The sequence below is a fragment of the Oryza glaberrima genome, chromosome 1 (genome assembly GCF_000147395.1).
Source record: "Oryza glaberrima chromosome 1, OglaRS2, whole genome shotgun sequence".
In the NCBI taxonomy this organism is placed as follows: domain Eukaryota; kingdom Viridiplantae; phylum Streptophyta; class Magnoliopsida; order Poales; family Poaceae; genus Oryza; species Oryza glaberrima.
In genome coordinates, this window is record NC_068326.1 from 33,789,299 (window position 1) to 33,803,620 (window position 14,322).

At 44.9% G+C, this 14,322-nt stretch overlaps 1 protein-coding gene across 1 annotated transcript; it reads left to right on the top strand.

Moving 5' to 3' along the window:
* Nucleotides 1-9,943: 9,943 nt before the first annotated feature.
* Nucleotides 9,944-12,076, top strand: LOC127760809 (transcription factor MYB73-like). The gene is made up of 3 exons (XM_052285107.1): nucleotides 9,944-10,317; nucleotides 10,405-10,531; nucleotides 11,231-12,076. The coding sequence occupies exons 1-3, from the start codon at nucleotides 9,944-9,946 to the stop codon at nucleotides 12,074-12,076; spliced, it is 1,347 nt and encodes a 448-aa protein (XP_052141067.1).
* Nucleotides 12,077-14,322: the final 2,246 nt, after the last annotated feature.

The window sequence follows — 14,322 nt, forward strand, 5'->3', positions numbered from 1 at the left end:
TAGACCATGAGAGCGAAGGTGGAGACTTCTTTTTCTATTCCTTTAATAATATAATAGATAGGTGTACTCCTGTACTGCTAAATTAAAACGATGTGCTAATGATATTTAGTACTACTCACGTAGAACATTCTGGAAAGTCAGGAAAGTATCCCGTGCTCTGTAAAGTTACTTTAGTTAAAGGATGTGAACGGGGGTGCCAGCAGTTGATAATTAGCGCTTAGCGGCCGTGTTGCACATGTAAAAAGGGATTAGTAATATCTGATATGATCTGAGCCCCCTGGTGAACTTGTGCATGGGTGCAGAAGTTCTGCGCATACAGCCCATTGGTGGCTTTATTGCAAGGCAGGGTTGTTGAGGATTTGCATAAATAATAGATTGAACCCAAGCTAGGCGTTCTGAAGGAAGTAGATTTCATGATAAAAACTCTTCATGTTTCTTAGCAGAAGGTACCAAATAATTCAAAGGTGCAATAATGCGCATTGGAGGATCAATTAAGCTAAACGAACAAAATTTATAATACACTTTTTTTAATAATTTACGCTTATATATGGGGAGGAATTGTATAAATATACGTGTGTCGTAGATCGATCACGCGGGTGCGCTCACAAATCCGCACCGCGGTGTGAGCGTCTCCACTTCAAGTGTATATTTCTACTATTATTTTCCATGCATGTATATAAACATGAATTATTAAAAAAAAGTATATTCTAAAAAAATAAACTGCACTACTATAATTAGGAGTATAAAGAAAGAAAAAATGTGATCATATTGCACGCCCATATATTTCTGAGCCCCTTTTTTCCGTGTAAAAGATCCTCCATTTTGATGTCCGCTTGTAGTGTAACTGTGTAAGCCAGATTCTGAACTAGAGGTAGTATAATTAGAGCAGTAAACATGCCAAGAAACTAGGCGTCAAAAATGAAGAAATGCAATATACAGTGCCGTCTGCAATCCGGACTGCATGGGGTCTAACAAAGACTATTGTCTTCATCGAAGCCCCTGTTGAGCTGAGCTGTGGTGCTGTTTCTACAGGAAGAAATGCATAACGGAATGACGGTCACAGGGGGACACAGAGGACTAGAGGAGCTTCCTAGAAATGTAACTGTAAATGCAGTAGAACTTCTTAAGAATTCAGTAAATCATCGTCATCGGCGTGTGCCCAATGCAAGCAATAATTCCTTGTCGTCTGCCTTCTGTCCACACTCCATCCGTCGATGCCTGATGATGTAGAGCATTCGAGCCACCGTACGAATAAATGGCTTAATCTCTGATAAATTAATCAGCATGGATGCTAACTAGTCATCAGTGGGTATGATCTACAATGCGATGCAATGATGGGCACTAATACCCCACAAATTAAGCCGAGTCTATTCAGTACTTTTTTTGCCATAGTGGAATTACTCTACCAGAGCATCACCGGCCGATAATGATTGAAGTTGCCAGAATTCCATGGGAAACGCGGTGCTAAGGACTACAGAGTTTGAAGAGAAACTTAACCATCGCAATCTTCCACCGAACTGCTTACTCATATTCGATCATCGATATGTTTTCCTGTTTGCTGATCGATCAGAACTTCAGAAGACCACATTATATCCGAAGCTTCTGAATCTGCAAGGGATGAGTAGCCAAACCCGACATGGCCATGCTCACAGCTCCATGAAAACTACATCTGCTCGAATCTACTAACTCATGTCGCTTCAGCAAGCAACTAGATCAGAGAAAGAGATGGTTCCGATCATGACATGTACGGTGGATGCAACCTAGCTCGTCAAATGTACGCCCACCGATCGAGTTGCCGGTTATGTAGCACGATCGATCGACGCGAGCTATCAATCAATTCAACCGGGCACATGCTCTGGGCCACCTGCAGAGTGTAAGATTGTGCCTGAACTTATTCTAAACTGCTGTTCTTGATCAGGCCTCGACATGAGCCTCGCCGTGTTGCTCGATCTCGCATGGCCCCTCTGACGGAGCTAGGGTCCAGAGTTTTGAGTTATTTCCAAGAGGAAAAATCCATGGCGAAGTGTGGGGGTTCAGAATATTAGTGTAGCTTAGTACGCAGCAATGGGATGATGACAAGCGCCGGAGGAGGGAGAGGGGTGCTCCATGATTTCATTCTGCAGCTTAGTAGTTGCTTGCTTTATCGAGATTGATAGAGGCACGTGGCAGAATAAGCCTATTTGCTTTGGGATTTCCGTCTTTTGAAGCTGATTAGCTACGAAGTGTGCATGTATTATCATCATCCTAACATCCTTTGCTACGCTACGCATGATTACCGATCACATCTTCGGTACTTGATCAGGAATATATGTAACAGATATTTTCACGCGAGTAGCACAAGCTGGTTGAGAAGGGATTTGAAAATTCCAGGATAGTTCAGCCATTCTTGACAGAATCACAGAATCACGCTTTGTATCGTGTACTGTATAGCTGAAGAATGAGGACACGACCCACATGTGAGCAGCTTCGACTGACTCTTTTGCCATGTCTGATTCAGTGAACTTTGGGGCAGTCCACATCCAATAGATTTGGTCGAGGCTCTGGCGGTTCTGGACTACATTGCGTCCAATTCAGACTCTCTTTTTTTTTCGACATGGTCCAATTAAGACTTCTGCGTACATAAAAGCTGATTAAAGAAAAACTTGTATCAACTTTTTAAGAGAAAGCCCATAGCAGTTAAAAAGCCCGTTGAACCCAACACCTAAGCAGCCCATATGCTCACACCAAGGCCTTAAAACAATAGTCCCATATTACAAAGCTGGGTATAAGTTCACTTTCACTCCCTAAAATATAGGTTTAATGTGTTTCTTATCCCTCAACCGTAATACCATATATCTTGACCCTAACTATTAAAAACTAGTATAATTTGACTCTCTCAACAATATTAACGGCAATTTTCGATGACCAAGACACCCACATGGCAACCCAATTATCAAATACACTTTTAAAGGAGTAGGGCCCACATGTCATCCCAACACTCTATCCCTTCTCTACCCACTCTCTCTCCCCATATTGTCTTCTCAGCAGTAGCAATGCGTTAGCGGGGAGGCGGGGCATTGGCAATAGAGCGGCGGTGACGGAGGAACTCCAGGGAGGTGTGGCATGGTGCGCCGGCTAAGGGCGAAGGGAGTCCCCTTTGCCACCTCCACCTCCCCATTTTCCCTCCTCTCTTGCCCTCCCGACTCATGCGTTCCTAGGCAGTGGCCGACCCATGCATAGCTCTAGGCAGTGGCGGTGAGTCGAGACCTGGAGCCACCTGGGAGTCAGGAGGTGTGACACCACATGGTGGCCATGAGCGCAGCTTGGCAAGCACACCCTGAACGCCCTGGGAGCCAAATCCTAGATGATGACGATGCCCAGGAGAGCCTCTTCATCGAGCATGTCGCGGCGGCGTGCGTGGGAGCATGAGATGGCGCCACGGGGAGAGCCCGATCGGTGCTCATTGCAATCGTCCCTCTCTGACGTCATCGCTAAGGAGAGGAGACAAAAGTACCTTCCCCACGGCAAGCCGGTGCGAAAGGGAGCCTACGTGTTGCATGCCAGGGTGGGAGAGAGAAGAAGAGCGCTCACTGCCAGCCACCGCTGCTCCCGTTCTTCGTCCCGCCGTTGATCCTGCTCGTCGTCCCGTCACTGCTCCCGCTTGTAGTCCCACCGCAACCGCCGCCGCTGTGGAGAAGAGGGACGAGAGGAGACAGCCATGGGAGGAAGGGCCAAAGGGGGAAGAGAGAGAGAGAGAAGGGGGAAAGAGAGGAATGGGGAAGAACGGAAGGGGAGTGAGAATGATATGCGGGTCTCACATGCTGACTCAGTTGGATAGACCAAGCTAATTAGCCACATCAATGAAAGCCACCGTCAATACTGTTGAGAGAATCAAATTGTACCTCTTTTAATAGTTGGAGGGAGATGAATCATATTAGACATATATTGAAGGAGTTGAACTGGACTTATTCCCAAAGCTGGCCAACCACATAGTCCTACGCAACTAATGGGCTTACCGGGCCATCAATTTTATCACCCTAACCATCCCCATTTTGCAATGTAAAAACGCAATGTCATATGCTGTGCTAGGAATGAGGAATCTATCCATCAATACCTTCCACTCCGTATTCTATCCCAATAAGTCGCTCTGATAAATTAAGTTCCCACTTCAAAAAGATATAACAATTAATTAAATGGATCTTATTGTCATGACGATCGATCATACTAAGAATATATGTTAATTAAAACATGCCTTTGGAAATACCAATGACTCTTTAGTTTTTAGCTTTGGTTTCCCTTAAAACTAAATAAAGTCGGTGTTGTGGATAATGAAATACAGTTGTCGGACTGAGAGGATACAAACAATCAATGGAATACCGATTAATCATAATTATATGGAAATTTGGTCTTGACAGATATATGGTTTCCCATTTACTTCACTTGTTAATTGATTTACATATTAAATAAATTATTAAATGATTTTTAAAGTTCTAAAAGAAAATCAGGGCGTGACACCCATTTATCTACACTACTATTGATGCAAAAAAAACACACTGGCTTAGGAGATCTGCTTAGCTCCAGTGTATGTCCAAGATTTTAATGAGATGTGGGCGTGCCAGTCAGTTTGATCCTGCAGCTGACAAGATATGTAAACAGCAGATCGGCTGACAAGCCGATGGAGTAATATCAGCCGATAGCCGATATTAGTCGATGCTGATTCCAGCCGATGTCGATAGGGTTTTAAGCAATCGGCTATATGTGCAATGTAGACAATGATATAAAGACAATCGTCTGATGATAATAAGATATAAAAATAATATAATCCAATAGAAACCAATCGGCTAATAATAATATGATAGGATAAGTACTGATCCGATGGTTAAAGCATATACATCGGCTAAAAGTCCGATGCCATAAAATCCAATCGATTTAGATAAACAGTGAGACCTTTGTTGCAATCGGCTAAATCCAACTTGTATGTAATCTTTGTAAGCCGATGCAACGTCCAGATAACTTATCGGCTAGTACCGCGATAAAACACTAGGTCGGACCTAACCGATGCAGCATGAGATTATATATGATAATCTAATACTTGATGAGCCGATAGATCTGTCTAATGTGATGGATATAACAAGTCTATTTATAACAGCATTGTGATTGTAGAGATACATCGGCTAAGACAGAAGATCAGACATAACTAAGACAGTCCCAACTAAACTGATGCGTTTCTAAACACAATGCAATTAGAGATAGAATTGAGATATAAGGTAGGCAAATATATCAACCAAACTAGAGTGATCCAAGAGATCGAAGCGATACAGCTTTGAACAACACCAATGTAGCTGATAGATTCACCAGGGCCGATGGAACGTAGGACTTACCCCTTTGTCGGAGATCGAACTGAATCGATGCAGGCCCGCGTCAGGTGCCAAATTCCGCCGGTTGATAAGTAAAACCTTAGAAAAGAAGGTGGTGATGCGCCGAGAGTAGTATTGATCGAGAGATCAATTACAATAACCCTGGGTGTATATATGTATACCCATGGGTAGATACTAATCCTTGTAGGATAAGAAAGAAACTTTCCTAAAGATAAAAGGAAAACATAAAGTCCTTATCGAACACTAAACATACTTCCCTAAAGATAAAAGGAAACTAATAGACTATTCTTAATTAATAGATAAATTGCCATGCCGCATCCTCCTTGAACTCGGTCACTTCTGGATAAACTTCCTTTAGTAGATTAATTTCCATAACCGAATCTACTAAGAATCCGACTATTGGCGACTTGATAATTCCCATCGGCCGATTCCATGGCTCTGAAGTCGATATTGACTCTAGGCCGATGATGACTTTGGAGCTTACCAAATTTCACTACTAACAACTACTACATAAAGTGTTTTTACATTCTCAGCCAAAACCTATTTTCGCAGTCGAATGGCAGCCCGCCTTCCCACAAGTGTCTACGAAAATAGAGATTATCGTAGGTCCATCCAGCCGCATGGGTGAATCGATTATCCAACATGACCGGTTAAGACGGCCAACTGCGATAATGTTTTTTGGGTGAAAAAATAAAATCAAAATATCCCCGAATCCCTTCTCCTCTCACAAACCCTAGCTCTAGATCCAGATCCAAAAGTTCATCACGACAACAACAGAATCCATTAATCCATTACTTGAAATTGAAATTGAAACAAAACCAAAAACCAAATGCGAACAAACATAAACTTCATCCACATCCACAAACATGAACTCCATCCACAAACAAACATAAAACAAATGAAGATCTGGCCACCTCTACCGTCTTCTTCGCCGCCGGATCCGGCCGACGCCACCACCATCGTGCGGATGCGCCACCTCCACTGCCATCACCACCACCGAGACATGCTGAAGAGAGAGGCATGATGCGACCCTCTCCACTACTCCCCGCCCCTCCCAAGGTCACCGCACTAGATCTGTTGATGGCAACGGGGTGCCTGATCTTCCGTCAAGTAGAGAAAACTATCAATTTGGTGGAAACTTGACACATTATCATGCTTCTGATCAACACTATCCGAACCCTATAATTGCAGCACCACGTCTTCTCTGGTTATCAACCATGTCGAAACCGATTGACCTTGTTGCTGCAAATTGAAAACATAAGCAAGAACAAGAAAGGTTGCAACACAAATGCAGATGATTGATTAATAACTCGAAGTTGGGGTTCCACAAATCAATGAACGACAAAACTGGAATGGTATAAATAATCTAAGTAAACCCAACCCTAACTTGATAGTGGCTACAATATATATAGGTTCTAAGGTCGACCAAGGAGGCAAGGACACCTGGATGCATCCTTATTTGATTCCAACACGATACACGACCCAACAGCCCAAAAGACGGTGATGCAACACCCGTACATATTCTAGACGCCACGTGTTTCAACAATTCCATTTGACTTTGAAGGAATGATGTGAGACCAGGTCCATTGGAAAGGCGGTCTTGTTACCTTTCCATACATAGGTAGAACGTCGAAGATGGAGTCCGAATGTGACCTGTGCGACATTTTTTGCACAGACTGCTCAGGGAGCCCGAGGTAGACTCGAACATGGTATGATTTGGGCCTCCATATTGACTTGAATGCCCTTGATGATCTTGTCCATCTTCTAGCTTCTCTCCTTGTTCTTCTCCATAGTTCCTAATCATAATAAAATTATTAGGTAACAATCTTTCCAAAAAAATCACATGAAGAAGTACTTAGGAACAAGCTCACCTATAAATGCAATTGTCGGGTGTGAGCTCTAGTGATTGGACCTTGTACGAAAACATGAGAAGTATTTTGCGTATCCAAAGGAGTAATGTCCTCATCATCCGTCCTCATGTGGCTGCGCTCAACCTCCCTGCCGCCTCCTCTTTGCCATGCCATCACCGGATCCACCCCTCTCAAGGCTAGTCAGCGGTGGGTCTACAAGAGAGGCAAAGAAATCGTCGTCGATCCGTTGCCTCCATGCTCAGTCACCATCGGAGCGGAGGGGGAAAGGTGATGGGAGAGCAGGAGAAGGAAGGCTGACCTTCGCCGCCCTCTGCCATCGCACGCTGAGAGAGAGAGAGAGAGAGAGAGAGAGGACAGGATAGCTAGAGAGAGGGAGGTGGAGAGAGGGTGTCAGTGGCTCGGTGCGGGTCATTGCACAATAAGAGGTCCACTTGCGATAATACATTACCGCAGACTGGCCTTGAACCGCCCCCCAGGGGAGCGATTTTTGCATGCGGGGGCAGTTATGGTCCATTTATAACCTGGGGGAGGCCTCATACGGAAAAATCAAATCTGTAGTTGTGCTAATACCCGATTAATTTCAAGGCTCTTTTTATCCAGCAAATTGATTCCCTGATCCTTTCCATAAAGAAAATCGTTTTCCATTACCTTATGATGAAAAGAATCCATTTTGATCATCTTTGTTGCTACCTGCTACGAGTACATCAATAGTACAATCATCAACTACAAATGCCACACATATAAAGTTACTCGCTGACTAGTTGGCATCCATGAAGAAATAAAATCTGCACAAACATTGAAACTTTTTCAAATTGGACACCCATGAATGAATGTATGATTATGGTGACCAAATACTCCAAGTGACCTTTACAACAAATGAGCTTGTTCATCTCAGTTTGGTCCTCACTTCTCAGCTGAGAATCCCGTTTATGTACCTACACAAGATTAGCACAATTGCATAAACTAGAAGACACTCCTCTTTAATAAATATTGACTTCTTCCTTATTTGTGGTTCCAAATGATTGTTAGCCTATGTGGTGAAAGCTTTCTAGCTGAAATTGTTTAATCTTGTACACGTTTTGGCCCTTCTAAAAGGCTTCCGTGTACTAAGGGCCTGTTTGGCACAGCTCCAGCTCCAGCTTTTTTGGAGCTGAAGCCCAGCCAAATAGTTTCAGCTCCACCTAAAATGGGAGCAGAGCTAGGTGGAGCGCTCTCATAGAATGAACTAGAGAGGTGTAGTTGGGTTTAGGCAGCTCCACAACTCCACTCCAGACTCAACTCCTGAAGCTAAATTTTGGGAGTTGGAGCTCTACAAAACAGGCCCTAAGAAAGCTTGTGTAAAACGTTATGTTGTGTAACACTGATTACCTAGGGTTAATGGTAGTTAGTAAGTTAAAGATGTCACGGCTCAAGCTGCTACTGTACTAATCATTTGTGGTAAGTAGTTAATCATATACGTTTAAGCATTCTCCTTGGAAAGTACAAGGAGCAAATGAAGTAATTGGATGAAGTAATCAGGAGGCGTGCCATTACGGCGCCCCAACGTCTAGTTTTCTTATATACTTATCAATCAGTCTTTGAACAACCGCTCCCATTTGGATATGACTCATGAGGACCAATTAGCTCCATTGGCCATTCTTCATCCAATGGCTATGGTTCTTTTATCTCTATTTTGTCTTTTTGGTATCAGATGGCTGTCGCTCAATTGCTTACATGGATGAACCTAGCTAGTACGAATTGGGGTTGGCGTTTCACTTAGAGAGAATGGGACAATCGACATCAAAATGCCAAAAATTTAAGGATAAACCCGTTACTTTAGAGCATATATATGATGTATTATCCCATAGATAGTAGTTATCATGCACCATTTATCATTTGTTTTTTCTTCGGTACCTCGACTAATTACCGGTTATTCTGCTAGATATGTAACGGCATTGAATATATATCCCTATTTAGACATGTCGGTTTTAGTATGCAGTTTCACTAATACGACAAATCTTTGTCGTATGTGAAATCAAAACGCCAGATTTCTAAAAGCTTAAATCCGCGGGTAGTTAACATTCAGTATTTTTATAGTTTAATTCTTGATACTTCTGAAGATAACAAATTCTAAATTTGTGATGACAATAAGATTAACCTGTTTAAATACTTTGGTGAACATTGGCCGGACTCTTGAAACAGCCGTCCATCCTATTGATGCATGACAGCATTGCTTATGGTATCTTGATCAGTACTACTGGATTAAATGCTCAAGGACTGTAGCCAAATCAACCATGGTGGTAGACACACAATCAACGTTCATATTCATGCCTGGCATGGGATGTACACTAGAGTGCTTTGCATGGCATGCAGATACAGCCATATACCTTTGCTCAATGCCTATCCTACTGGCAGCTCATTGCCACTACTGATATGAATTTTATATTGACAACACCCTTTTGTCTGCCAGCTCACCTCTTCAAACGTTGCATGCACTTGGTGTACACAACCTCCTGGGCTATACGGACAGCTTAAAAGAGACCTGGAAGGTTATAATCTAGCTCTATTTGTGACCATTGGATCACTTCACAGATGAACGGCTGATGCATTCCCTCTTCTCCTATATAAAGAGAGGACTCAGGTCTCCATCACACTATTCTATCCCCTTATTGACTTTCTCTCAATCGACCTCATTCTGTCTTTCCTAGAAAATCCTCCACCCACAATCAAAAATCTATGCTTCCAACCTCAAAGAACAAGTTGATGGCGGCTGCAGGTAACTCCTTCCTCAACCAAGATCCGACGATGATGGGATCTGGGATGCCGCATATGTACTTTGCAAGCTCTAGCCATGGCACCGGTGCCCACTACCAAAGTCCTGGTGGTGCTCCCATCACCATGGCAGTCCCGGACATGGGGTTTCTTGTTGCAGGGATAGGCATGGCTCCATCTAGCTTTGTGATGCCAGAGGGGGCCCTAGCAGCTAGCTATAGCGCCATGGCTACCGTTCCAGTAGGGGTTGTTGTTCCTCAACAGCAGTCGTCACGATTTGGGGGCAACAATGGTAACCCTGGGTCGTTCAAAGGAGCATGGACAAGGCAAGAAGATGAGTAAGTAATAGATCAATCGACTTCTAGTGAGATTTTATTTTTCTCACTAACAAGATTTTTTATATCTATGTGTTAACTTGTTTTCAGAGTTCTCAAACAAATGGTGATACTACATGGAGATCGTAAGTGGGCAACGATTGCAAAGAGCCTCCCAGGTCGGATCGGGAAGCAGTGTCGCGAAAGATGGACCAATCATTTGCGCCCAGACATCAAGGTTTTACTCTTAACTTCTTGATTCCTAGATTATTATGTAGATCTAAGGGGGTTTCTTCATCCATGTGATTTTGAGGGGTGATTTCTTTTTAGATTTACATTAAAATCATGCTAAGCAGTATTCTAGCATAGGGATTATCGAAATAATTCATTTTGTTGCGGTTGTTGTGTATGCTAATCTTAATGTTCTAGGCACCGAGTAATCCAAGAGGGATAATCGAAATAATTCATTTTGTTGCGGTTGTTGTGTATGCTAATCTTAATGTTCTAGGCACCGAGTAATCCAAAGCCTCCGTTTTATATGATGTTTTTAGGACTAGAAAATCAGTAGATCTTGGGCTACAAGATCAAAGATTCAGATGCATCATGTCCCTGCAGGAAAAAAAAAACAAAGGCAAATCTGTCCAAAATTGTACCTACTTCAATTAATGCGTATTACATTTCATAAGGTTAAATCTCTTCTTGATTTATAACTACGGAGTAAACAACAACAGTGTTATACAACACCCTGCATGAATATGGTAGCCGTTAATGATCATATATAGATATATTTTTCTATCCTTAATAAATGTACTGCTTAGATTTAAATTATGCCAACTATCTACCGATCTTAGAAGGTTCGAGGGCATATTTTCTTGTGTTGTGTCGCCGATTGCGTGGATGAAATTAGTATTCAAAAACTGTACAATTTATACTGCAGAAGGACGTCTGGACTGAGGAGGACGACAGGACGCTGATCGAAGCACACAAGACTTATGGGAACCGTTGGTCAGTAATCGCAAGATGCCTCCCTGGCCGGTCGGAGAATGCTGTCAAGAACCATTGGAACGCGACTAAGCGGAGCCTGAAGTCGAAGCGTCGGATGAAGAAGAAGAGCGTGCAAGTGGTGAATTCACCGCCGGGGCAGCTCTCCCCCCTTGAAGAGTACATCCGCAGCCAGTACCCGTCGGCCGTTGAGACCACACCGCCGCCACCGGCCGTGCCTGCACCGCCTTCCGACGTCATTGTGCACGGTGCCGGATCGGTCAGCGCAGGTCCAACCGTTGCCACACAGGAGCCCACCGGCACCAACCCATCGGAAATGGGGATCTACCTTGGCCTGGGTAACCCGGCTGGACCGACCACCCAGCAGCTAGCGGCGATGAACCTGAACATGTCACTGGCGCCGGACCTCAACGCCTACAACGATCAGCGAGAGGGGTACTACCTCCCGTTCGTCCCGCAGGGCAACCTGCACTATGGGATGCATGTGCCGGCACCGCCGGTGCAGCAGCAGCAGCAGCAAGGGATTAGCGTTGATCAGGGCCTGCATTCTTCTTGCCTGAGCCTGTACCACCCGTTCCCGGGAACCCACCCGGTTAGCCTGGATTTCGGTTGCCAATCCAGCAACCATGCCAACGCAGGTGGCTACTACAGTGAAGCTGGCCCAAGCAGCGGCAGTGGCAGCGGCGACCCTGACGACGTCGACGTCATCCAGATGGCCTCCAGGCAGTTCCTGATGCCGTCCGAGGCTGAGGTCACTCTCGACCTGACCAGGTTCAAGTGAGGTTCGCAGTGCCAGTGCCAATGCCATATCACCGCTCGGTTAATAAATTTATCTTTTGTTTTAGCAGCTCCTGTTACCTTTCTCCAAGTACAATGCATACCTGACTGTATGACTGCAGTGCGCGTTTAAGCTTTTCTTGTATTTCTGTTTGGTACATTCGGTGATCATTCGAGCTTTGCATTGTCCATGTGGTGTACTGGTGTGGGAACTTTAACTTGTTGTACTAGTACCTTTTATGCATGGATCAATGTGTGGATTTCATAGTTTTCCCCCTAAAATTAGTACTCCTATTCCTCGAAAAGATGCTTTTAATTTTGTAGTTTTCTACTGTTGAGGTATTGGAGCGTGGAAAGTGGTAGCACCTGGTACGTCTACTCCATGTACTACAGTCTTTGCTTGCTTCCGCGGATGGTGCGCAGCTATCTGGGCTTTAAATGTTGGCTCGCAGACAAAAAGAGCGCAAGAGTTTGACGTGCAGCAAAGCTGTTCAGTTCCTCTCCCCGAACCACTCAAACGGCTGCCTGCGCGCGTGATGCGCCAGCCAAGGATGCATGCATTGCATGCAGCTAGCTGCCTCGGCGTACTTCACTGCTGGAAGTAGCCCGGGAATAAAGGCGAATAATTGTAGTAGCTTAATTAACTATTATTACTACTCTGCTACTGGAGTTAAGTTGTAACATTTGTCGTATTAACTTCAAGTGCCAAATGTGTCATTCAGCATCTTTCACACCAATACACCATGGTAGTAACCAGTAGGCAGTAGCCAGCCACTCCATAGTCCATGACACCGTCTGATTCCGAACTCTGACTGATATGACACAGATTTTTCCTGAGTTCAGTGCAATGTCCTATGTGGGAGGCCCAAACTACGTGGGGACGGCCCAATCCTTGCCGGAAAGTTGGTTTCACGGGAAACGGGCCTCCTGAATCGGCCCTAAATGTATCTTAACTGGGCCGAAGCCCGATCCTTTAGACCAGATGCTTCAATTTCGGAACAAGTTCATTCTAGATCCCTCAATTTGTCGCCAAGTATGATCCTTAGTCTTGAAAACCGGATACAACACATCTTTCATCTTATCAAACCGTGCAATCGAGGTCCCTCGATAGTATTTATCTCCGGTTTTGACTGACGTGGTGCCTATGTGGATCGTTTGACCAGGTCTTCGTCCGACGTGGCGCTGGCGTAGCGCTTACGTGGCAATGTGATCCAAATATAATAATAAAACCATGGGGCCCACATGTCAGTTTCACACAAAATAATAAAATATAGTGGATCCCATGTGACCCCACATATCATCTCTATCCTCTCTGTTTCTCCCTACTTATCTGTTTCTCCCTTCTTCGGCCGGCAGAGCAGGGACGGGTGGTGCCATTGTGGTCGGAGCAAGCCGGCGGCAAGAAGGCCCCCTCTCCCTCCTTGCCCAACTCCTTGCCCAACGACGACGACTACGAGAGCCGCACACCACCACCTCATCAGGAGATGACGAGGATGGAGATGAGATAGCGGAGAGGGAGGATGCGGGGAGGCCGACGAGGGTGGCAGAGAGGCCTCCCGGCGCTCACCGCCAAGCTCAAGGCCGTCGGCACCGCCGTCGCGCTCGAGTAATCCCGAGCAGAAGAAGGGGTTCGCCCTTTTTTTTGGTTCCTATTAATTATCCTTAGATCGAAGATGCTACGCTTGTGGATGCCTTGATTTGTTTGGATTGAAATTAGATGCAATTGGGGCAACTGAGCTGGGATGAAGGTCTTGATTGCATTGTTGTAGCTTGCCTAGTTACTGATTTATCATGTTGCCTAGTTACCGCCTTCTGCAGCAGCGCCGAGGCTGGACAGCATGCATCCGCACGCCATGCTAAGCGCCGGCGACAAGAGCGGGTTTCTCGTGGCGGCCATCAGAGAGAAGGGCGATGATCGACAGGAAGGAGCTAGGCGACCTCGTGTCCCCTCCCGACATCCTTCCTCCCTCCTCGAGCTCCTTGGCCTACCAGCGAGCGCGCGTAAGAGAGAGATGTCTTGTGGCCGCTCTTCTCTATCTGGGGCCCATTCCCAGCGTAAGGGAGACGAAGAGAGGGGAGAGGAGGAAGAAGATGAGGGGTGAGTAGACTGGCATGTGGGGTCCATGTGGTCCCCATCATTTTTTATTAGTTTGTGTGTGAAACTGGCATGTGAGTCCCATTGGTTTTATTATTTTCCCGGATCAAACTGCCACGTAAGTGTCACGTCAACGCCACTTTAGATGAAGACCG

Bases quoted from the DNA above. Each gene is read 5' to 3' on its own strand.
- LOC127760809 (XM_052285107.1), top strand. From the start codon at position 9,944: ATGCTTCCAACCTCAAAGAACAAGTTGATGGCGGCTGCAGGTAACTCC. The intron at 10,318-10,404 runs GTAAGTAATAGA...ACTTGTTTTCAG, and splicing joins TGGACAAGGCAAGAAGATGA to AGTTCTCAAACAAATGGTGA. The intron at 10,532-11,230 runs GTTTTACTCTTA...TTTATACTGCAG, and splicing joins ATTTGCGCCCAGACATCAAG to AAGGACGTCTGGACTGAGGA.